The following is a 26,453-nucleotide window of genomic DNA, read 5'->3' on the forward strand; positions in this document are numbered from 1 at the left end:
TCACTTCTAGTCCTCAGATCTGCATGATTTTTATGTTAAAGGGTACCTTGGAATGTTCTTTAGCTTTCCTTGAAGAAATTACAAAAATCCATGCATTAAAAGCCTTTTTATTCAATTTTTTGAAAATCAGGTCCAAGAGAAAGTACAGTTCTGGGTAACTTGGATGATTTTTGCGTTAAACGGTACCTTGGAGTGTTCATCAACTATTGCTGGAAAAATTACAAAAATGCATGCAGTTGAACCTTTATTAACCAAGTTTTTGAAAATGAGGTTCAACAGGAAAGACTGCTCTAGATTACAATTTTCTAACGAAAAATAGAACAACACTATTTGCAAGAGATTTTTTTATCCTCTTATTATCACATTGTTTCCAATATTTTATTACTATTTATTTTATATTTATGAGAAAAAAGGGAAAATAAAGTAAAATAAAAGCCTTCGCCTCCTTATCCTTGTACTACTAATTTGTAATTTTGTTTATATTATATTTTATGTTTTTTTGTTTTATTTTTTTAATTTGAATTTAGTTCTTACATTGTTCTGTTTTTTCTCTGCCTCATAATTGTAAATTTTTTTTTTAACTTAATTTCCTTGCAAGAAGGTTGTATGTAAGAGTAGCTATATAGCTAAATATCATCTATTTGCATAGGTCTAGATTTTTATTTTATTTAAATAAAAAGACGATTATTATTATTAAGTAAATATTTTTAAGAAATGACAATTGACAAATCAAAAGTTCAGTTACGAAGCAAATTAAATAAAAAATGGGTATATAGAAAAAAGCATCACATGCATTTAGGTTATGCATTAAATAAATATTGTTATGTAAACAATTGGCTAAAAATAAATAAAGGTAAACGACAGTTTAGAACTAATGACTTTAAATTACTGATTGGTCTATTTATCCTACTTTAATACACAAAACAATTGTTATTACATTAAAAGAGTAACTAAATCTAGACAAAAATAAAAAAAAAATTAAAAAAACACTATACATCTAAATAAATCTTTAAGACTTAACAGTTGTTTTATTAAAAGCGTTATTTATTTGTTTAAAGTCTATATCACACTTAATTGTCACATAGAAAACAGAAGTCTTTTATTATTTATTCTTAGATGTAGGTTTGAATCATCAAATTAATTATTATTTACAAGAAAGCAGTCAAGTCAATATATTTAGTATGCGTAGATAAAAAATGCTGAACTTTCTCCTATTTTATATAATTCACCGACTGGATGTCGCTAAATTTTAAAAGTTAATTACAGGAAATCATGTATGGAAACAACATAATTCCTGACATAAAGGAACCTTAATAATCGTTTTTGAACCTTTTCAATTAGATCAACATTGAATTCGACTTGTTGGGCATACTCCAAGTAAGGTCTTACTAGTGTCCTACTGTATAATGATATTAGGAATTCTATTCTTCAAAAACATAAAAAAAAAATAATTTTCAAATATTGCTGAAACAGTACTCCTCCTACTAAGATCTTTGCAATTATAGAGTTAGAAAATTTGTATTGGTTCTCTATGTATTGCATTTTTTGAGTGATAGAAGTGTTTAGAAACATTTAATAACCATTGACTTACTGACTTCAAATCTGAGTCCTCCAATCTTAAAATCACCTGCAAATTTGAGCAAATCGTTAACAAATGTAGCAAACAGAAGAGGGCTTCAAGTTGCCACCTTGTAGTAATCCTAGGGTTGATATAAATGATTTCGATAAACAATTGCCCACTTTAACTTCTTTTAACCTAACCCCCAGAAATATTCATGCTCCTGAACCAAAGCTAAATTTGCTTACCAGTATAGTATATTGGTGATTAATTTTAAGAAAAAAATATATTGAAAGAAAGATCACATCCATTAAAGTAATGCATTAAAAGAAAGAAAAACAGAAGAAATGATAAGCCTTTAAAAATCATCCACATACTTACCGTTCCGTACATAAAAAAGGCCCCAAGAGCAACAACTCGTAACAGGACTGGACTGGCAGCTCTGACCACCTGGAATAAAAATGGTTTATTTATTTTTACGACCGCATGGCTCGTAACTTGTAACATTCTTGACGTTAATGTTGGTTCACGCCAAAAAGAAACGGATACGTGTTTATGGTATTTTTATTGTGCAAATCTTGACAAGCCTATCGATCCGTTACTTTTGCTCGGATAGTTTATTGCCTTTTGTTACTCAGGAGCTATAAAATATTGAGGAGAGAAAAAAAAGACCTCTAAGAAAATTCTAAAAAAAAAAATAAAAAATTTACAAATTATCATATATAAATTTGTTTTCTTTTTGAAAAAAATTAAGGGGAAAAACCCAGGAAAAATTGATTTTTATTTTTTTCTAAATAAACTGCAACACTGACAACTTTTTGCTTCAAATAAAAGTTCTTGGGAATATTACGAGGTATCTGTGTGCCAAAACGAATTGATTGTCGCTATCACAGAATCGGAGAAAATTGGAAAAAACTATTAAACATAAATAGCGAAATATCAAGAGCCCTATGTAAAAATTTAATTTTTTTATTTTTCTATCCTGTACTACTTCATTATTTAAAAATTAAAATTAAAATAAGAATTAAATAAATAGATTAAAAATCATTTTTTCGAAATTTTTTCCTTCGATTTTCTGCCAGTTTAGGGCTTACATTAAAATTTGTCAACATATATTTTAAGAAAAAAAAATGGTACCATGGGAAAAAAATAGTTCCTAAAAGACTTTTTAGGAACTATAAAGTCGTAAATACCTTTCTAATTCTAGTCAGTTGAGTCAAAGCTGTTCAACTGCTTGAAATTACAAATAAAATAAAAAATCATGGAACAGTTGAGTCCACGTAATGGACTAACTTCAACTGTCTGGAATAAAGAAAAATTAAATCGTGGATTAAGAATTCCAGGCAGTAGAGACCACGTCCAAGAATTACTTCAAGTGTCTGAAATTCCCAAAATTATTCTGACTTTTTAGGAACTATAAGGTCGCAAATATTTTTTAGTTCTAGGCAGGTAAGACAAAGCTGTTCAACTGCTTGAAATTACAAATAAAATTAAAAATCATGGAACAGTTGAGTCCACGTAATGGACTAACCTCAACTGTCCGGAATAAAAAAAAATAAATCATGTATTAGGAATGTCAAGTAGTTGAGACTACGTCCAGGAATTACTTCAACTGCCTGGAATTTCAAAATAATTCCTGAAATTCCAAGAAATTGAGACAGAGCTATTCGACTAGCTCAACTGCCACAAAATACAAAATTTCAGTTAGTTCAATCTACGTTCTGGAATTAACTCAGCTGCCTGGAATTACATTATCAATCCTGTCATTCCAGACAGTTCAGACATAGCTGTTCGACTGGCTTAACTGCTAGGAATTTCAAGAAAAATAAAATAAAAAATGAAGAATTCCAGTCAGTTAAGATCACGTCCCGGAATTACTTCAACTGCCTGGAATTCCCAAAATTATTCCAAATTTTTAGGAGTTAAATAAAATCATAAATATCGATTTTTTTTAAATTTTTTCCACATTTTTACTAATATTTCGGATTCTATAGCTTCGATTTAATTCGTCGGTTTCTTTTATTCCTTATTCTCCTCCTGTCAATTCTTTTCATATTTTATTACAATTGGCTTTCAAAAATAAAACTGAAAAATCGACCTAAAAACTCTTTTGTCCTATCTCAGTACATAGATTCTTATGAGATCTAATATTTTCATTTTATTTTGTGTCACTTTTATGAATCTTGGAAAATTATTTCATAAATATTTTTTACTAGTTTTTTTGTAGTCTTTAAGCAAAAAAAAGAAATTTTGAATTCGTGGCATATTTTGAAAAAATGTTTATTTTGTGCCTGATTTTGTTCGAAAATCTTTACTATTCTACTCTCTCGTACTCTCTAAATTTTTTCCATATGGCTCTTGATAATTCGATAATCATTTTTTCCAATTTTCTACGATTCTGTGATAGTTACAGTTTATTTAGAAAAAAACTAAAAACCACTTTTTCGAAATTTTTCCTTCGATTTTCGACCAAAATAAAAAAAAAATTTCATGGGTTTTTTTGCTGGAAATTGCCATTAAAATTTGTCAAGAGTCATTTAAAAAAAAAAAATATACCATGGAAAAAAACGAGTTTTCTTTTGTTTTTTCAAACATTTTATATGTCGGCTTCTATAGCTTCAATTAAATTCGTTGATGTTTTTTTTATTCCTTATTCTCCTCCTGTTAATTCATTTCATATTTTATTACAATTACCTTTCAAAATAAAAAAAAATTGACGTAAAAACCTGATTGGCCCATCTCTATATATATAGACTCTCATGGGAACTGACCTTTTTCCCTTACTATTTTGGCACTTATTATTGAAAATGTTGTGATTAAGATTTTTACTACTTATTGGATAGTCTTTAAACAGAAAAAATTAATTCAGCTAATATCTGCATATTATGGTGAACACCATAACGTTCTCTAGTACGAGTGAAGTAAATTAATTGGTGGATCTATTTCAGCATATCTACCCTAGATGTCGCGAAACAATTAAAACCAATATTTTTAGCATATTTATTTTATCTTGGATGGCCCTTTCAATAGAAAGGTTTACTTTACTTACTCTTATGAGACCTGAACTTTTTCGTTATTATTTTAACCTGGCTTCTTAGGGCAGAGCCTATTCCCTTCATCAAAAATATAGGAAATGGAAAGGCCTTTATTCTCTTTAATGTTATAAGGCTCTAATAACATACAATCATATTTTCAATATTTTAAGAATTTTTAAATCGCCTTGATTATTTTCAGATTGCTAACGGTGCTCAATTCGAACATTTAATTTATATATGTATTTCTTTAATTTTACATTTTATCATAATTTTTCGTTCCAAATTGCTTATGTAACCACTATTCATTTGTACCATATCCTTTGTAAAAAACATATTGACGTCATATCTTTTTTTTGAGTCAACCTGTATATTTAATTTCCACGTAGAAAAACACTAAAGCGGGGTTTCCATTTCATTTTAATTGAATTTATCCGCTACTTTACGGATGCACTGTATATGTAACAAATGTGCAATAATGAAGTTGCTAAAACATTTCACACTTAAAACTTTCTATAGCTAAAACGTGAGGCCATTCAAGAAGAAAAATCGCATCCCAATGTTCGCGTTATTACCCCCGCAGGTAAACTAAACTACTTTTAGTTATTTCTCCCCTCTATTCCTAATTAGAGTTAGAACAAATGTTTTAATATTCCATGAAATTTGGAACATTGGCAAATATTGAAAATCGGAGTTCATTAAACACTCGCGCTCTTAAGGGGCGTCCAATCAATTTTGAAAAAGAAAAACGAACTCTAACAAACATCGCTGGCGATAATCAGGAAATCGAATAAAACCGACGTTTCATTCTTGCAGCAGCGGAAAAATCAACGCGCAAGAAAAGTTAGAACTTTATACCCGGAACCGGGGTAGTAATTTAAATTGGAAGTTACTGAATTGCCTTAAATTATAGTTGTTTGTTGTTTAAAATGATTTTTTATTTGGTAGTACATTTTCTGTTTTTCATATTATTTCGTTTACCCACTAAATTCCATGAATACAAATGCCTCAAACAGACACACACACGCGTAGATCCAGAGCTTCACATCAGCCGCAGATGTAATTACGATATACTCGATCAGGTAAACGTCATTAAAAGTAATTGAATTCGGTCCAGGTGACATAAACTATACATATCCACAAACCCGACCTGCTGTAGGGTAACACAGATATGCACTAGCGTGACAAGTCCCTACCAGCGAAATTTCTGCCCTTACACGTCCTAATTTCCTTTTAATATCTACGGAAACTCGCGTAATCCCGTCGATTCTATCGAATGATTTAACAAAGCAGTTATTTGCAACCGCGGATAATTACATTTACGTCGATAGCAGACATCAAGATTCTCGCCTCACTTTGCCGGAACGTTCCACTCATAAATACAACGGACGTATTCTTGTTGTCGCTGCGAATAGCCCTGAAGTTACACCATAGTTCTTGGCAATTGAAACTTTACCGTCGTTTTGGAAACTCTTGATTTTAGAATATCCATGATTAGATACGCTCATTTAGGGTGTCCAGTATGTTTTCTTATATTATTAGTTATTATAATAAATATACCATTTATTAACGTAATTTGAGAATCAATTTTTCCAGAATTCCTTTTTCTTGAAAATATTTAGAAAAAGGATTCAAAGTTAGAATCACCAACTATTTTGTATCTATATGTTGTACGCAATTGGCGAAAACGGTCACTGCCCGAAGTTTATACTCAAAACGCGATGTGGATTTTACGAGTTATCCACATCGCGTTACGGATATATTATATATACCCAAACCCGCGTTGTGTGTAAATTTCAAAAATCCACGACGCGAAATTACGATTAACATCAAAGACACGCGACAAATTTCGTGTTATGGGTAATAAAGAATACCCATAAGACGAAAAATATGTAGGTTCGTAAGTAATGTGAAGAAATCAATCTAAAAATATGTAAAATAAAAATACTGGCACGTTTTTAAGATATTGTATTTATGAAATACATATTTTTTATAAAACTAATCTTTATTATTTATTCTTGCATGTTAGTGATCCATGACATTTTAAGTTACACTTTTTGTCTCGTTGTTTGCAGGAACATTTATTATCACCACAAAATCTTTTACAATTGCATTTGATAAAACCTTGACCGGAACCTTTAGATGACATATTTGCTGCAGTTCGCAAGGGTATTTTCGTGATATTATTATCATTTGATTGCGACATGAACTGCAAAGTTCATTTCTTGAAAATAATCTGTCCAGCGGCCCATTCTCAGTACTCAGTTTATACAAGCCATCAGTATTAATTTCAGAAACAATGGCTAACACATTTCTTGGAGTTAGTCGGCCTCTGTCAACATCTGGTACTCGGATCAAAACATTCGTACCAATTTCTAAAGGAGCATATCTTTTATTTGACTCACACAGCATTTTCGTTGCTTGAATTTTCATCATTTTATGTGATTTCTCTCTTTAATTCAAAATTCTTTCACCCCTTTGTGTTATCTGATAATTAAAGCTATTTTCAACTTCGTCTTCTGCCATACTATATTCATCATTATTGCCATTGTTGTTGTCCACCATTTCATTAGATTCATTTTCATTATTGTCTTGATTTTTCTGGTCGGCGTTGATATTTTCATTTTCGACATTTTCTGTATTTGTTAAATTATTATCATTGTTGTCATTTTGTTCGTTTTCCATACTATTTATTAATTCCTCCTCTATTTATTAAGTCTTCTTCACTTCAAAAGTCGGCATCTCCTAAACCATTAACCTGTCTACTACCAAACGTAGCCTCATAAGGACTTCTGCCAATTCCTCTATGAGGCCACTACCAGGCCAGAGAGTGGTATGTTTTGTAATCACCGAGTTGACAGACTCACGGCCGTTGTCACTTTCCAAAATATATGGTGAACCCACAAGACAGAAAATATCAACCAAGTGTTCAGCTCCTTCGTGTGCGGTTTTGGTCTTCAGTGGTCGTAAAAATAAAAATTTTGTCAAATGATCTTGATAGTTAAGAATAAAATTATATGGGCCATCTGTCTCTGTTTGAATATCGATCAGGTCAACCTACAATATAATAACTACAATTAGGTATTGCTTTTTAATGAATATTAAAGTGAATTGAAATTACCTGACATCTACAGTTTATGTATTTGGAAATAATAGGTTTCACAACTAAACCCTTCGTTGGAATCTTTTTCTTCAACTGACATTTACTAAGATACATGTTTATAATGTTTCGAGTGATGTTTGTTTATTTTTTTTAATTCATGCTCCATTCCTAAAAATTAAAAATTATTTAAAAAAAAATATTTTTAAGAATTATCTTACATTTAAATCCACTAAAAGAATAATGCAATTCCTTGTGATAAGAGGAAGTGGTTTTAATTCAGCTTACAAGATTTGACCCATACTCCGAGACACACAGACAAACACGGCAAGTTAAATAAAAGCTTATAATAAACTCTTTTAAATATTAATAGTGTACCTTTTTCTCTTTTATGTCCTGTATTAATATGGGCTACATGCACAATATCGAATAATTGTTCCCGATTAACATAAAGTTTAATATCTTCTTTGTTAGTGAATCTTCTAGCTATCAACTTTTCCTCCTCTCCAACACTTAATTCATATCGATTCAACCTTCAATAAAGTTTTGATGAAAGTGGTTTGCCCAATCTGCGTAATTCATGTGCTTCTTTAACTTCACTAATAATGTTTTTATAATCACTTTCTAAGAGAAGAGTAGACCTAATGTTTGATTCTATATAAAGTTTATTTATACCATCTTCGAATTCTTTTTTAAGATTTTCGATTGAATCATTCATTTTTATCGAATTTTTACTTAAAACTTTGACAAAGGACAAACAAATAAACAAAATAAATAACTGCTGCCGATAAAAATAAGTAAGGTTATGCATTCTTAGGTTGTGAGTATTTATTATTACCCATAACGCGAAAACCGTCGCGTGTCTTCGATGATAATCGTAATTTCGCGTCGTGGATTTTTGAAATTTACCCACAACGCGTTTTGGGTATATAAAATATATCCTTAACGCGATGTGGATAATTCGTAGAATCCACATCGCGTTGTGGGTATAAATTTCGGGCAGTGACCGTTTTCGCCAATTGTGTACAACATATACATCGTATTATTATTACCAATAGAGTAAATTTGAATTTTAATGAATTGAATTTTTTGCGTCATTACTTTCGGAAATAAACAATGTGCGTTTTGTGTCAAATAGTTTTAATTTAGTGGTACCCAGTTTATTATTTATTGAAATAAATTCTTGGTTCTTTCACCAGAAAGTGTCAATTGCCTAAAAGCAAGAAAAAAAAAGTGTGGAATTGAGAGTATTGCGGATTTATGACTACTAAAAACTGATTTTGTTTAAAAAGAAATGGCGACTTTCATGAGCGTGATTTAGGTCGTTTTCGTGGCTATTTCTGTTCAAAAAAAGAAAAAAAAAAAAATGTATTTTTACTTATAATATATTTACAGTAACAAATTTTAAAAATGATTAAAAAAATATCATCGTGAGACAAAAGCAAAAAAAAAATTATATATGATATTATAGCGCTTTTGCCCTTTGCTAGGTGTGAATTAAAACACTCGATGCACAAAAGTAGTCAACTGATTTATACAGGGTGTTCGAAAAATAGACGGAGATATTTCAATGGGTTATTCCTTGTAAAAAAATATGAGAAAAAGTTTCGATGAACATGGGTCCGGAAATGCACAGTTTTCAAGATACAGGGTGATAATTTTTTTTTTAAATATTAATTTTTTATTAATATTAAACAAAATATTTACTCGATTCTTTTGAAATTTAGCAGTATTACTTGTTGTATTAAGAGGCTAATTTAGCCCTAATTAGACTAAAATTATAAGGTCCAGTGGCGTCCCAGGGGACATCTTAGGTAATATTATTGGCAAAAAAATGTATGCCACTACCTTTTTTTCAACTTTAATATTTGTTGTTTGATTAGGCATTTAAAAGTACAACTTTTTCGCCTCTTGTATTTTGTTCGTATCTCATGAATACCGTTTTGAAGGTGGACCAATTCAATGGCCACCTCGCTCCCCTGACTTAAATCCAATAGATTTTTATTTATGGGGACACCTTAAAAGTCTGGTTTATGCTAGTCCCATACAAACAATAGAAGAGTTAAGAAATTAAATTGTAAATGGTTGCGAAGAAGTGAGAAATAGACCTCGAATTTTAGCTCGAGTGCGTCGTTTAATACTTCGTCGAGTGAGAAGGTGTACAGAAATGGATGGTGGACGTTTCCAACATTTGTTGCAATAAAAAGCTCCTAGAAATGTTTTTGATTTTTTGTTTTCCAAGGCACCTGTGATTTTTTTTACCAAAAATTAATAAACCAATTTTGTCCAGTGGCATGCAATTTTTTTTTTGTCGAAAACAAAGTGAGATACGAAAAAAATACAAGAAGCGAAAAAGTCGTACTTTTAAATGCTTAATCAAACAACAAATATTAAAGTTGAAAAAAGGCAGTGGCGACATTTTTTTGCCAATAGTATTTGCTAAGATGTCCCCTGGGCCTCCACTGGACCTTATAATTTTAATCTAATTAAAGCTAAATTAACCCCTTAATACAACAAGTAATACTACCAAATTTCAAAAGAATCGAGTTCATATTTTATTTAATATTAATAAAAAAATTAATATTTAAAAAAAAATGTATCACCCTGTATCTTGAAAACTGTGCATTTCCGGACCTATGTTTATAAACACTTTTTCTCATATTTTTTTACAAGGAATCACCCATTGAAATATCTCCGAATTTTTCGCACACCCTGTATATACACTCACACCACTAAATAGGATCACTTACGACTACTAAAAATATTTATTTTCACCATATTTATTCACTAATATTTAGGTCCGATTTAAATATCGCGCCAATATTCCGAACTGAACTGTCAACTGGCCCCCTAGCGGCGACTCACATTCCGGAAGATTCGCTAACTTTCCATGCGGCTCCAGAGATGTCGTGCTGTGTGCCCGCTTGTGTCATTCTAACATCGTTTCAATATGTATCCCTAGAAATTCACAATTACAAGAAAATATCACAATTCGTATCAAGTTTTTTAAGTATCAACAAAATTGCTATTAGGAATATCAGTTAAAATTTCTCTATGACCTTCCTATAGGCTAGTAATGAAAAAAACTACCTTCACATCCAACCTTCCACCCTTGAATCCCTCATTAGTAGCAGCGAACAGAAAAATGACATACAACGCGACTAATTGCGAGGAAACGAAGAACTATAATTATAAAACTATTACTAGCATTAAAACGTCTCGTTTATTTATGGGAAAAGCTGATTGCAACATGTTTTTTTAAATATAAGTGAACAAGTATGTTATTTGTGGTTTGTAATATTTTTTTTAGAGTGTATACGATGCATTTTTTCCGAGGCCCAAAGAGAAGGCGTAAGTTGTGGAAAAAATCGACCCCAAGGAGAAGAATAATTGCGTTGAAAAGGAACGCAACATGATCTTGTGTAATTCAATAAACTATGCCAAAAAAATACAGTCTCCAGAAAATCCAGAGAGTAATTAAATGCAATATATCAAACGATAAATATTAAATATAGTAACCATATTGGCACCACACGAATCCTCTGGAGAGGCATGGAAAGTCCCGGCCGAGTATGTAAGACAGTTCAGTTCGGAATATTGGCGCGAGATTTAAATCGGACATAAGTAGTACTAAAAAATACAGTATAAATAAATATTTCTAGTGGTGGTAAGTGATCGCTTTTACTAGTATAAATGTGTAAATTAATCAGTTGATTATTTTCGTGCATCGATTATTTTAATTCATACCTTACGGACGTTAAAACGATACAATATAAAGATTCAGTCCTCAGTAATCTCAGTCTAAAACAGGACACACGTACAATTTTAACTGAACAATGAGGATTTCAGTCTAAGTTTAATTAAGATGAAATATTATTATTTTTTGACTGTTTTTTGGATGTATACTACTTATGTAAGAGCCCCAGAAATTTTTATCACATTCATCATGGCACTGACTTACAAAACTAGAACAATGTTTTAATTAAAATCACTAAGCTGCTACCGTGAAATAAAAAGTGCTGCAATAGCAGTTTGTTGTACCATAAAACAACAAACTTTTCGCATTTAGTTTAAGAACTTTTAAAACATTTCTTGCCTGTAAACTTTTATATTTACTATGCTTATTGTGCCAGGCAGTTGGACCGTATATAAAAATAATTACGTGTAAGAAGAATAAGAAGGTTTTTTTACGCTGTTCAGCTCAGGATGCAACTTAAAACATATTTTTCCAGTGTGGGTCCCAATACAAACAACTCCATAAATACAATGTAATCTGTGTTGGCCCATTTCCAAACTTAATATATGCCCTATACAAACCAATCTATAAGTGACATAAAATTATTTGAGCTCTGTTTTTGGCGAATCTCTATGCATCTGAAAACTAAGAGGAGATTTTAGAGCCATTGAGCGAGCTCTAAAAGAGAAAAATCATATATATATGGGTTATTTTATGACCCATCCGATACGGCTCCAATATTTATAGCTTCTGTGTTGTGGATGTGAGCATCAATATAGGGGAATGCGTGCTAAACGATCAACCAAAAATGCAGCTTTTCACACCGGTTTATGACATTTTAAGTCGATAAGTTCAGTCTATAATATAGACACTTTTAAAATGTAAAATCCATTTTTGCCATAAAAAATTACATATGCATAAAAATAAGAAAGTTTCTTAAAGGCATATTCTTCAGTACTTAATTCTGTCATAAATATTTTATGGAATAAAATGCTTAAATGCGCTTGCATACATCGGTAAAAATAGCATGTTTTTGGGTTTCATGGTCTGAATTAAAAAGTGGGTTAATTTTTTTGGGTTTCTACTGCATTTCACTTTCCCATCACAACCTGCATATGTTGAAATAGGATTTTTTGCAAAAAAAAATTCCAACATTTTTGCAAAAAAAATTCCAGGTCATCTTATAAATATCAATTCTTCAATATTTCATTGAAATCATTTCTAAAATTTGTTAGTTATTCACTTTTCCAGGCTATTTTGTACTCCGAATTTCCTGGAAATGTTCTTTAAAGTTGCCTGATTGGGTTAAATCAGATGAGGATTTGTTTCTCCACTCACTTTGAAAATACCTCAAAAATGCAAACTTATTGTTATCACAATCGTTTTTGGAATTAAGCATTAAATATTATCATCTATTCATTTTTATCTGGTTATATTCAATTCTAAATTTTCTGGAAATGCTCTTTAGAGTTCTCAGATTAGCTTTACTCAGACTAGGTATTTGATTATTTCCCTTCTTTGACTGTATTTTTTGATAATATTCAGAAAATAGACACCCCAAGGGTGGTAAACAAAAATTTAAACAAAAACTAAATTTAATGAAAAATTTCTCCCAAGTCACTGTACAAATTTCAATTATTGAACATTCCATTAAAATCATTTTAAAAATTTGTCACTTATTCATGTTTCCAGGATATTTTGTGTTCAAAATTTCCTGGAAATGCACTTTAAAGTTCCCTGATTGGGTTTACGTAGATCAGGATTTGTTTCCCTACTCACTTTGACAATACCCTGAAAATGCAAACCCCATTTTTTTACAATTCTGCTTTAGAATTAAACATTATTCATCATACCATTGTAATAACCTTTGAATATTATCATCTTATAATAATTTGTCCCGGTTATTATGTATTCCAAATTTTCTGGAAAGGTTCGTTAGAGTTCCCATATAATCTTTATTCAGACCAGAAATTTAGGTATTGCTGTTCTTTGACCCTACTTTTTGAAAATATTCAGAAAATAGACACCTCAATGGTGGTAAACAAAAATAAAAAAAAAACCTAAAATTATTTTAATTATTGAAAAATTTCTCTCAGGTCATTTTACCAATTCCAATTATTGAAATTTATCACTTATCCACCTTTCCAGGCTACTTTATCTTCCAAATTGTTTGGAAATGCTTTTTAAAGTTTCCGGATTCGATTTATTCAAATCAAAATTTATTCCTCTACTCACTTTGACAATAACCTGAAAATGCAAACACTAAATGGGTATTATCTTCACAAGTCTTTTTGGAATAAAGCATCATTCAACATTCCATTGCAATAATCTTAGAATATTATCATATAATCGTTTTTCCTGGTTATATTGTAGTCCAAATTTTCTGGAAATGATCGTTATAGTTTCCAGATGAGCTTTATTCGGACCAGGATTTTAATTATTTCCCTTCTTTGACCCTACTTTTTGAAAATATTCAGAAAATAGACACCCCTAGTGTAATAAACAAAAATTAAAAAAAAACTGAAATTAATGAAAAATTTCTCCCAGGTCATTGTACAAATTTCAATTATTAAATATTCCATTGAAATCATTTTTAAAATTTGTCATTTATTCACCTTTCCAGGCAATTCTGTGTTCTAAATTCCCTGGAAATGCGCTGTAAAGTTGCCTCATTGGATTCATTCAGATCAGGATGTGTTTGTGTACTTTTCCTTGCCTTACCCACTTTACTCTAATTTATAAAATTGTGCATAAATTACAACCGACCTATTTGAAACCATATTTAGTAACTTGGGAAAACCGCTACAAATTTTGGGCTCCACCACAATGTACCTTCAAATAATTTTATTTATACCTAAGATTGACAGCTAACTGAAAAAATGATTTATTAAATTTTTTATCAACATTGCAATTTTTAAATGATACCCACCTTAATATGTTGCCACTTCCAAGTGAAAAAGAGAATAACAGGTAAGCAACATGCAATAATGCAAGATAGAGCTAGTATCGATGTCCTCATCATCCAGTTAAGTGACACGACGCAAGGCCTGTCGTCTGTACAGGAATCACAACCCTCGGGGCATTGCAGACACTCAAACATTCCCGTGACGTCATATTGGTTTTCTTGTCCCTAAAAGAAGCAATTTACTAGTCACGTTTTATCCTCAAGGTGTTTATAAAAAAAGAGGAACTTTTCCATTTAAAACAGTATTTAGACGAAATTTTCATCTGTGCTTGCCACTAAGCCACTGTGGATAACAGGATTACAAATAGCACCATATGTTGTGTTTATACAAGCATCGCATTAAATGCTTTAATTATTTTGAGATAGAACTCGGAGAGAGATAGAAATGTCGATAATAATTTAAAAGCCACCGCTTTGTTCGAAAATGTAATATATTTCTGACTAGTAGAGTCGCCCTAGTAACAGTATCCCAAAAAGCTTCCGCCTAAATAGTTAATTTATATATGGGTCATTAAAATAAAAGGCGAATTCAAAAGTCGGATATTCCGGGTTTAAAATCCCATGCACTTAATCACTGCATCGTTACGTGAGAATGTCTGATGGGCGCAATCAATTAAAACCTCAGTTTGAAGTATTGGTCTTATTCACAGTATTTCAGGTGGTTTTTGATTGATTTTGGCCATCCGTTTCACTGATGGATAATGACTTTAAAATATTAGGGTTTCATTTAAAAGTGCTTGACCCAATAGATTGATTTTAAGTTACGTGTTTTTTTTTTAAGGGACCAAGCATCAATTTTCCCTATTCTTAGTAAAACAATTTTTGTACAATTTTAAAAATGAGCTGACCCTAGTAAGGAGTAAATGAAGTCAAGTACTTTTATTGTATCATTATGTTGGCAATACATGGATAAAGCTAACCCGAAATATCCTTACAGGGACTTTAATATTGAACTTAATATACCTTAAAGGGAACATATTTTAAGGTCCAGAGCGTTTCTATATGCATTACAGACAGCAGACAAGACATAAGAAGACTACGGACTTACATGTTGCCGGAAAAATTGAAATACATCGCCATCAGAGTGTGACAAATTTTTGAACATATTCAATAAAATTGAATTTTATATATATATATATATATATTTAAATTGATAATTTCCCGAATAGACGACGAGTGGGATTATTGAATGATAGACTGTAGAATATAAATAAATTTAGGTGAAATTCAAGGAAATCAGACATCAAGTAAATATTCAGTATTTACTGATTCGTAATATTTAGAATTTCAGTTGCGTAGTAAATAAAGGACTAATTATTTACTGTTCCATTAATAAGGTCATTTAATCAAATAGTTTCGTTGCAGCAGTTTGGGATGTAAATGTCCACCAAGGCCCTAAAATGCATGAAATGTAAATGTTATGTACCCACTTTATTTACAACGGTAAGTCAATTACATTTACATCTATTTATTCATGAGTTATTTTTCAATTTTCCGTTTAAATATTAAATATTTGGAAAGTATGCCAAACCAAGATTCTCATATGGTAAATATTATATATGGGTTTCCTAGCATAAATACCTTAAACTGATCCTATGTTTACTTTGCAAGGGAGGAAACTATGGTTTATTAAATTCTTGTCATGCCTCAAGGGTGGACTGTATGCAGCTTTGATATTTTATTTTACTTTTACAGAAATTATAGACTCCTTAAGGAAAACCTGGATATCGCATTAAATGCCTGGAAAATAAAAAAAAATACTTGAACTGCCTTAAGTATTGATAAAAAACCAATAATTATAGCTCTTCACAGCAAAATAAAAAAAAAAAACTTAAAGGCAAATAAAATTATATCCTTGAAATAAATATTTTAAGGATTACTGGCCGTTTTGCGAATTTCCATAGTGATTAATACCATTAGGCATTACATTATCATGAAATTTCACTTTTCTTAAGGTAGTTAAAAACACTAGAGACATAAAGCATTATTTCATAGCGATCATCAAAGATTCATGGGGCTCAAGTGGGTTTAAAGAACACAAATTAGGTTAACAGTACATTTTTCCAGATTCTACTGCATTTCATGGTCCAGGAACGTGAATTATCTTGAAATTTTATTTTTCATAAATAGTTAAGTCCACTAGAGACGTGAAGCATCATTAAATAGCGATCGTCAAGGATTCGTGAGTCTCAGAGAGGTTTAAGGGTCAAAAAGTGGGTCGAAAGTGCATTTTTTCGGTTTCTACCGTCTTTCATGGTCCAGGAACATTTTGAATCATCTTGAAATATCACTTTTCTTAAGTAATTAACCCCACTAGAAACGTGAAGAATTATTAAATAGCGATCATCAAGAATTCATAGGTCTCAGGGAGGTTTAAATGTCAAAAAGTGGATAAAAAGAGCATTTACTCGGTTTCCCACGCATTTCATGGTCCAGGAACGCCTTGAATCAGTTTGAAATTTCACTTTTCTTTAGTAGTTAAACCCACTAGAGACGTAAACTATCATTTCATAATGATCGTCAAGGATTCGTGAGTCTCAGAGACGTTTAAAGGTAAAAAGTGGGTAAAAAGTGCATTTTTCGGATTCTACTGCATTTCATGTTCCACGAACATTTTGAATCATCTTGAAATATCACTTTTCTTAAGTAATTAAACCCACTAGAGACGTGAAGCATCATTTTATAGCGATCACTAAGGATTCATGGGTCTCAGGGAGGTTTAAAGGTCAAAAAGTGGATAAAAAGAGCATTTTCTCGGTTTTCACCGCATTTCATGGTCCAGGAACGCCTTGAATCATCTTTAAATTTTATTTTTCATAAATAGTTAAATCCACTAGAGACGTGAAGCATCACTAAATAGCGATCGTCAAGGATTCGTGAGTCTCAGAGAGGTTTAAAGGTCAAAAAGTGGGTCGAAAGTGCATTTTTTCGGTTTCTACCGCATTTCATGGTCCAGAAGCGCCTTGAATCATTTTGAAATTTCACTTTTCTTTAGTAATTAACCCCATTAGAGACGTGAAGCATTATTTTATAGTGATCATTAAGGATTCATGGGTCTCAGCGAGGTTTAAAGGTCAAAAAGTGGATAAAAACAGCATTTTCTCGGTTTCCACCGCATTTCATGGTCCAGGAACGCCTTGAATCATCTTGAAATTTTATTTTTCATAAATAGTTAAATCCACTAGAGACGTGAAGCATCATTAAATAGCGATCGTCAAGGATTCATGAGTCTGAGAGAAGTTTAAAGGTCAAACAGTAGGTCGAAAGTGAATTTTTTCGGTTTCTACCGCATTTCATGGTCCAGAAGCGCCTTGAATCATTTTGAAATTTCACTTTTCTTTAGTAATTAACCCCATTAGAGACGTGAAGCATTATTTTATAGTGATCATTAAGGATTTATGGGTCTCAGCGAGGTTTAAAGGTCAAAAAGTGGATAAAAAGAGCATTTTCTCGGTTTCCACCGCATTTCATGGTCCAGGAACGCCTTGAATTATCTTGAAATTTTATTTTTCATAAATAGTTAAGTCCACTAGAGACGTGAAGCATCATTAAATAGCGATCGTCAAGGATTCGTGAGTGTCAGAGGGGTTTAAACGTCAAAAAGTGTGTCAAAAATTTATTCGGTTTCTACCGCATTTCTTGTTCCAAGTTTTTTTGTTTTTTTTTCTGTTTCCAACATTTTGAATCATCTTGAAATATCACTTTTCTTAAGTAACTAACCCCACTAGAGACGTGAAGCATCATTTCATAGCGATCATTAAGGATTCATGAGTCTCAGGGAGGTTTAAAGGTCAAAAAGTGGATAAAAAGAGCATTTTCTCGGTTTCCACCGCATTTCATGGTCCAGGAACGCCATGAATTATTTTGAAATTTTATTTTTCATAAATAGTTAAATCCACTAGAGACGTAAAGCATCATTTAATAGCAATCATTAAGGATTCATGGGTCTCAAGGAGGCTTAAAGGTCAAAAAGTGGATAAAAAGAGCATTTTCTCGGTTTCCACCGCATTTCATGGTCCAGGAACGCCTTGAATCATCTTGAAATTTTATTTTTCATAAATAGTTAGATCCACTAGAGACGTGAAGCATCATTAAATAGCGATCGTCAAGGATTCATGAGTCTGAGAGAGGTTTAAAGGTCAAAAAGTGGGTCGAAAGTGCATTTTTTCGGTTTCTACCGCATTTCATGTTCCAGGAACGCCTTGAATCATTTTGAAATTTCACTTTTCAGTAGTAGTTAAACCCACTAGAGACGTAAAGTATCATTTCATAATGATCGTCAAGGATTCGTGAGTCTCAGAGACGTTTAAAGGTAAAAAGTGGGTAGAAAGTGCATTTTTCGGATTCTACTGCATTTCATGTTCCAGGAACATTTTGAATCATCTTGAAATATCACTTTTCTTAAGTAATTAAACCCACTAGAGACGTGAAGCATCATTTTGTAGCAATCATTAAGGATTCATGGGTCTCAGGGAGGTTTAAAGGTCAAAAAGTGGATAAAAAGAGCATTTTCTCGGTTTCTACCGCATTTCATGGTTCAGGATCGCCTTGAATCATTTTAAAAATTCACTTTTCTTTAGTAATTAATCCCACTAGAGACGTGAAGCATCATTTTATAGCGATCATTAAGGATTCATGGGTCTCAGGACGGTTTAAAGGTCAAAAAGTGGATAAAAAAGTATTTTCTCGGTTTCCACCGCATTTCATGGTTCAGGAACGCCTTGAATCATCTTGAAATTTTATTTTTCATAAATAGTTGAATCCACTAGAGACGTAAAGCATCATTAAATAGCGATCGTCAAGGATTCATGAGTGTCAGAAAGGCTTAAACGTCAAAAAGTGGGTCGAAAGTGCATTTTTTCGGTTTCTACCGCATTTCATGTTCCAGGAACGCCTTGAATCATTTTGAAATTTCACTTTTCTCCAGTAGTTAAACCCACTTAAGGCGCAAAGCATCATTTCATAGCGATCGTCAAGGATTCATGAGTCTCAGAGAGGTTTAAAGGTCAAAAAGTGGGTCAAAAGTGCATTTTTTTCAGTTTCTACCGCATTTCATGGTCCAGGGATGCCTTGAATCATCCTGCAATTTAACTTTTCCTAAGTAGTTAAACCCACTAGATACATAAAGCATAATTTTTTAGCCATCATCAAAGATTTATGAGTCTCAGACAAGTTTAGAGGTCAAAAAGTGGGTCTCAAAAGTGCATTTTTTCGGTTTCTACCACATTTCATGGTCCAGTACGTCTTGAACCATCTTGAAATTTCTTTTTTCTTAAGTAGTTAAATACACTAGAGACGTACAGCATCATTTCATAGCGATCGTCAAGGATACATGAATCTCAGAAAGGTTTAAAGGTCAAAAGGTGGGTAACAAGTGCATTTTTTTCGGATTCTACCGCATTTCATGGTCCAGAACGCCTTGAGTCATCTTGAAATTTCACTTTTCCTAAGTAGTTAAACCCTCTAGAGACGTGAAGCTTCATTTTATAGCGATCTTCAACAATTCATGGGTCGCAGAGAGATTTAAAGATCAAAAAGTGCAATTTTTCGGACTCTACCGCAATTCATAGTCCAGGAACGCCTTGAATTATCATAGAATTTCTCTTTTCTTAAGTAGTTGAACTCACTAGAGACGTGAAGTATCATTTTATAACGATCGTCAAGGATTCATGGGTCTCAGAGAGGTTTAAACGCCAAAAAGTGGATTTATTCGGATTTTACTGCACTTGATGATCGAGGAATGCCTTAAACCATCTTGAAATTTCACTCTGGTTAAAGTATATAAAAAAAAATGAACTGTCTGGAATGTTTAATTAATAATTTATTCCCGGCTTATTTTTAGGTACAAACCGCTAAAAATCGAATTTTTATTAATTTTTCACGCTTCTTGAATTACCCCCTAAAACTTCGAGTTTCATTGTTTCAGGAATATTTTTTGTTCCAGGCAGTTGTTTTATAGAAATTCTTGTTTTTACTTATATTATATTATTTCTTCAAAATTAATTGAACATTCGTTTCTTAAGAGTCTTATTAGCAGAAAAAATGTTTTTTTTTTTTTTTAATCTTAACCAACTACCCTTAGTGATCGATTGCTTTGATACTGCTACGCCATTTACCCCCTTATTTCCTATTCAACATGCGTTGATCTTTTAACTCTATTTCCGATTTTAGAAAAAATATATTAGATCGTGTTATCTTAATAACACGGCGGGCCTTTCTATCAGCGTAAAAATGCCAAGTGAATATTTTAAGAGTGCGAATCTGGAAAAATGTATATATTTTTTCCTGGATACAAAAATAAATAAATAAGAAAAAAAAACGAGTCGTCGAAGACAAGTTTTGCTGGCTTCTCTGTCTTCCAGGGCCGGTACTTAACTATTCTAATTTAATTTTTCCGCAAAAATCCTTCGTTTCAAGAAATATCTTTATGAAAACAACAAGGAATAAGTCAGTTTTATTTAGAATTTGTTGGTTATTGCGGATGCTCACCCAAGTTTTACACTTTTTAAAACTTCGTTTGTCGAGTTTGGTTTCAGGATGGTGAAATTTAATTATTTCTTAGGGAAACTTTCCGATTTTCCTCTTGCATAACTTCGCGGAAAAAATCGTATTTAAATTTAAGAATTATTACGTAAAAACGTGGTTTTACCAATTACATCGGTTAAACTTTTTCTTCAGGGGGTCTCGTCATCGAGTTTCTAAACTTTCACCTTAAGAACTTTGTAGTAGTTTTTTTTCTTGGTAGTTCATAAAGTAATTTTGCATGCAAAATGAACTTTTTTTTTCTTTCTGCTCGAGTTTACTCAATTTAAACTTTTACTCCTTCTATAGATAAGAGAGAGTCATATGCATTAAAATTATGCACGCAAAAAAAAATAATTTTTCAGTAAAACACTTAAAAAAATCACGTTTAAAGGTTTCTTTTTCGGAACTTGGGATTTCCTGTACACTCTTCTTACCAAAAAAATACTTTTTTTTTATAAAAAAAAAACACTTCAGTGAAACCCTCTTTAAATTCGGCCAAATCCTAATCAGGGAACTGCAAAAAGCATTTAAATCTAACCTTCTATTTGCACTGCCCTGTAAAAGGGACTCATTGCAGGATTAAACGTATCAAGCGTATAGATCCAATAAAGCGAATCCCTTTTTTATTATTTTGATACCCAGATAATAGTTTTCTGGTAATTAAAAGGTTATGGTATTTATTTTAGTTATCTCCACTTTACAGGGACACATAAAACATTAGGCAGAATAAGTTTTCTGGTATTATAAATTGCAAACCTCTATACTTCTTCATTTATTAATTTAAAATATATCAAAACACTTTATTTCTTCTTCTATGGTGCTTTATCTGGACTGGATGTTGCCAATGATCATGATCTCTTTTTTTTAAATGCCAATCAAATTTATTCATTATTTCAGGCAGTTGAGACAGAAATTAATAAACTAGACTAATAATAGACTAAAATATAAATATTGAGTAAATTACCTGGAAAAAAAGCTTCAAATGAATTTTTATTCTAGGCAGTTGATTACTATTTATGAAATTTCAAGTACATTAATCAAATATATATTTTTTATTTCAGGCAACTGACTGGTTGAGCCTCAGTGTCTTTTAATTTTGAGTAGTTTTAATTTTCATCACTAATAGATTAATTTATTTTTTAGGCATTATTTAAAATTCCAGGCAGTTATGCCAAATTCTTTCATTATTCCACGAAGTTGATACATAAATTAGCCACATCAAGTAAAATATAATTATTGGTTAAATTGCCTGGAAAAAAGATAGCCGCGAACGTTTGTTTTAAGGCAGTTCAGCTTTAAATGAATTTTTATTCTAGACAGTTGATTACCATTTATGAAATTTCAGGCATATTATTCAAAAGAATATTTTTTTTATTTCAGGCAACTGAGCCAACTTGAGCCTCGGACGTATTTTTTTATTTCAATTCTGAACAGTTCTGAACAAATATATGTTTTTTAATTTTAGGCACTAATATATAGAAATCTCTTCTTTTGTTTTTTCTCTAGGAATTATAAAATGCCATGAAGTTGTGCCAAATTTCAAAAAAAAAAATCAGCCACATTAACTTTTGCTTGCTTTAGGCAGATTAGGTTTAAATTATTTTTTAATCGAGGCAGTTGATCACCATTTATGAAATTATTTCAGGCAAGTGAGCAGTTGAACCTCGGAGCCTTTTTCCTTTAATTCTAAGCAGTTGAAAGAATTTTTTTTTAAATTTTAGGCACTAATATATTGAGTTTTTCTCTAGGCATTTTTATAAAATGTAATGAAGCTGTTAGAAATTTTTTCAGTATTCTAAGCAGTTGAGACATAAATTAGCCACCTTGACTAAAATATAAATACTGGATGAATTGTCTGAAGAAAAAAAAGCAAACGAGCAGACGAGGTTTTGTTTTCAGGCAGATTAGGTTCAAATAATTTTTTATTTTAGGCAGTTGATCTCCATTTAAGAAATTTTAGACAACTGACCAGTTGAGCCTCGGAGCTTTTCTTCTTTTAATTCTGAGCAGTGTAAAAATATTCTTTTTTTATTATAGGTAAATATATATATATGGAATCCTTTTCCAGGCATTTTTATAAAATGCCATAAACCCGTAAGAATTTTTTCATTATTTCAGGCAGTTCAGACATAAATTAGCCACATTAACTAAAATATAAATATTGGGTGAATTGCCTAGAGAAAAAAGGCAAACGAGCTTTTTTCAGGCAGTCTAGTATTAAATTATTTTTTTATTCCAGGCAGTTAATCTCTATTAATTAAATTTCAGACACATCAAACAAAAAAAATTTTTTATTTCAGGCTACTGAGCAGTTGAACCTCAAAGCCTTTTTTCTTAAAATCTTGACCAGTTTTAATGTTAGGGACTATAATATATAGATTTCTTTTATAGACATTATTTAAAATTCCAGGCAGTAAAGACAAATTCTTTCATTATTTCAGGCAATTGAGACATAAATTAGCCACATTAACTAAAACATAAATATTGGGGAGTTTTCAGGAGAAAAAAGGATAGTTGAACTTATTTTCAGGCAGTTTAGTTTTAAATTATTTTTTTATTCGAGTCAGTTGAGCCCCATCCATAAAATTTCAGGAACTTCAATCTTTCTTTCTTTTCTTTTTTTTTTCTCTTCAATAAATTTTTTTCTTTTTATTCTGAACAGTTAAAAAAATTAGCAGGTATTTTAATTTTAGGCACTAATATATGAAGTTCTTTTTTAAAACGACATGAAGTTATTGTATTATTCCAGGCAGTTGAGACATAAATTAATAATATTGACTAAAATATAAAAAATGGATTAATTGCCTGAAAAAAAAAGGCAGACGAGCTTTCGTTTAGACAGATCAACTTTAAATAAATTATTATTCTAGGCATCTCATCCCCGTTTATGAAATTTCAGGCATATCAATGAAAAAATTTTTTTTTATATCAGGCAACTGAGAAATTGAGGCTCAGAGCTCTTTTTTCTTTTCATTCTGAGCAGTTGAAAAATATTCTTTTTTTATTATAGGCAAAAATATATATATGGAATTTTTTTCTAGGCATTTTTATAAAATGCCATGAAGCTGTGAGAATTTGTTTCATTATTCCAGGCAGTTGAGACATAAGGTAGCCACATTGACTAAAATATAAATATTGGGAAGTTGTCAAGATAAAAAAGAATACTTGAGCTTATTTTCAGGCAGTTTAGGTTTAAATTATTTTTTATACGAGTCAGTTGAATCATTTTTTTTCAGTCAGTCCATAAAATTTCAGATACGTCAATTAAAAATATTTTTTATTTCCGAAAACTGAGAAGTTGAGCCTCAGAGCCTTTTTTCTTTTAATTCTGAACAATTAAGAAAATTATCAGGCACTATTATATGAAGTTTTTTTTAAAATGACATGAAACCATTTCATTATTCCAGGCAGTTGAAACATAAATTATTCACTTCGACTAAAATATAAATATTGGGTGAATTGCCTGGAAAAGATAGGCACACGAGCGTCTTTTCAGGCAGCTTTAAATCATTTTTTTTATTTTAGGCAGTTGATCCCCATTTATGAAATTTCACGCATATCAATCAAAAATATTTTTTATTTCCTTTATTCTTATAATTCATTTAAACCTTTTTTTTTAATTTATTAGTTATTTTAATTTTAAGCACTAATATATTAAGTTTTTTACGAACTTTTTAAAATTGCAGTCAGGTATAAATTTCCAAATTCTTTCATTATTTTAGGCATTTGAGGTATGAATTAGCCACATTAAGTAGTAAATATTTAGTAATTTTTAGGCACTATATGGAAACAAATGTAGATGTCACAACTGACATATGGATCAAAGCTTGAAAAGTAAAAAGGGATTCATGGGTACCTAGGAAATTACAGAATCCAAACTGCCTATTTCCAATGTTAAAAAAGTAAAATAAAGCGTTTTGGTTAGTGGTAAAACTGTCTTCTAACTTGTATTTTATTTACCAGTAATATCAATCAATCAATTAATCAATCAATCAATGCTTTAGTGTCAAGAAATTGTTACAATTTGTAGACAAAACTGTAAAACAAAAAAGACACAAAAATGCAAACAAAACACAATTAAAAAGAAGAAAAACAAAACAAAATTAAAAAAAAATATAAATAAATAAATAAAATAGATTATCTACAATATATACAGATTAATACAATTTAGAAATTGTAAGTAGTCAAAAATATTATTATAAAATATACAAGTTATTGTATACAATGTCAAAAAAAAAATCATTAAAAAATCTCTCTACGTTAAAAAAAAATGTAAAAAATGTTTAAAAAAGTAAAAAATTATAAAAAATCCTAAAATAGCTACAAAAAGCAGTATACGTAAATAATTAAAGAATTTAATTAAAATCACAGCTATGTATCCCCTTCAACATTAGCCTAGTAAGCGACTAAGCTCGATAAACTTAAACCCCGGATTATAAAACGATCGGAGTTTTATTTACCGCTAAAGGATAATGCTTTATTAGAAAAAGCTATGGCGGTATTAAAACACATAAGATAAATGTTGATAAATCGCAGTGCAACTGGGCACTTTGCTCGGAACTGTGTCAGAAGTCTATCGACCCTTTTGTTACAGAGAGAGGAAAAGATGACCTGAAGTTTCTGAAAGTCTTTTATAACTTTAGAAGTAAACGCGTATGGTGTGGCGAAAGTAGATGACTTCTCATCAATTCAGATTTAAAGCGACCGAATAAACCAAGTCATTTCGGTGAGAAATTTATTTATTTAAGACAGGCATATGTGGTGACCTATAGAGTGTTCCCAATACTACTGACCCTTTTGATAAGAGTGTTGAATGTTATGCTTATAACGAAAGTAAATAATCGTAGAGAGTCTTAGTATTATTGACTAATGAATATTCTTCCATTATTATCCAAGCTTCTTAAGAGAGTTATATCTGATCATGCAGTTTAAGTCAAAAAATCTCCTGATGCAAAATCAGATCTGATAAGTTAAAATATATTATAGACGAGATACAACAGGTGTTGGGTATAGTATTGATACGTTTCCAGATAACTTAGAAATTGGGGTAATAAAAAAAAGAACAAGAATCGTCAAAGATTCATAAGTCTCAGATGGGTTTAAAGGTCAAAAAGGGGGTAAAAAATCCATTATTTCGCATTTTACCGCATCTCACGTCTCTAATAGGCTTTTAAGCAGCTTGAAAAGCTACTTCTCGTATGTAATTGAACCGATTACAGGCGAGAACCATCAATTAATTACGATCGTTAATGATTCCTGGTTCTCAGAGGGGTTTTCATGCCTAAAAGGGGGTCAAAAGTCCATTATTTGGCATTCTACAGCATCTCATTATTCTCATATGCCTTGAATCATCTTAAAATGTTACTTTTCGTATGCAATTGAACCAATTACAGACGTGAACCGCCAATTCAGTGCAATTGTTAATGATTCCTGGGTCTCAGAAGGGTTTTCTTGCCAAAAAGGGGGTTAAAAGTCAATTATTTGGCATTCTACCACATCTCACCACTCTCATATGCCTCGAATCATCTTGAAATGTT

The 26,453-nt window shown here is 31.3% G+C and overlaps 1 protein-coding gene across 2 annotated transcripts in view; it reads right to left on the minus strand.

The window, feature by feature from the left end:
* The window catches only part of LOC126748682 (probable G-protein coupled receptor 158), a 288,292-nt gene that overhangs the window by 59,308 nt on the left and 202,531 nt on the right, over nt 1–26,453 (minus strand). For both annotated transcript variants that reach the window (XM_050458061.1, XM_050458062.1), the window contains exons 5-6: nt 14,356–14,556; nt 1,940–2,008 (exon numbers count right to left, since the gene is read on the minus strand). In XM_050458061.1, the coding sequence (XP_050314018.1) occupies nt 1,940–2,008; nt 14,356–14,556 (270 nt within the window). The remainder of the gene's footprint in view (nt 1–1,939; nt 2,009–14,355; nt 14,557–26,453) is intronic.

The sequence above is a fragment of the Anthonomus grandis genome, chromosome 22 (assembly GCF_022605725.1).
Source record: "Anthonomus grandis grandis chromosome 22, icAntGran1.3, whole genome shotgun sequence".
Classification (NCBI taxonomy): Eukaryota; Metazoa; Arthropoda; class Insecta; order Coleoptera; family Curculionidae; genus Anthonomus; species Anthonomus grandis.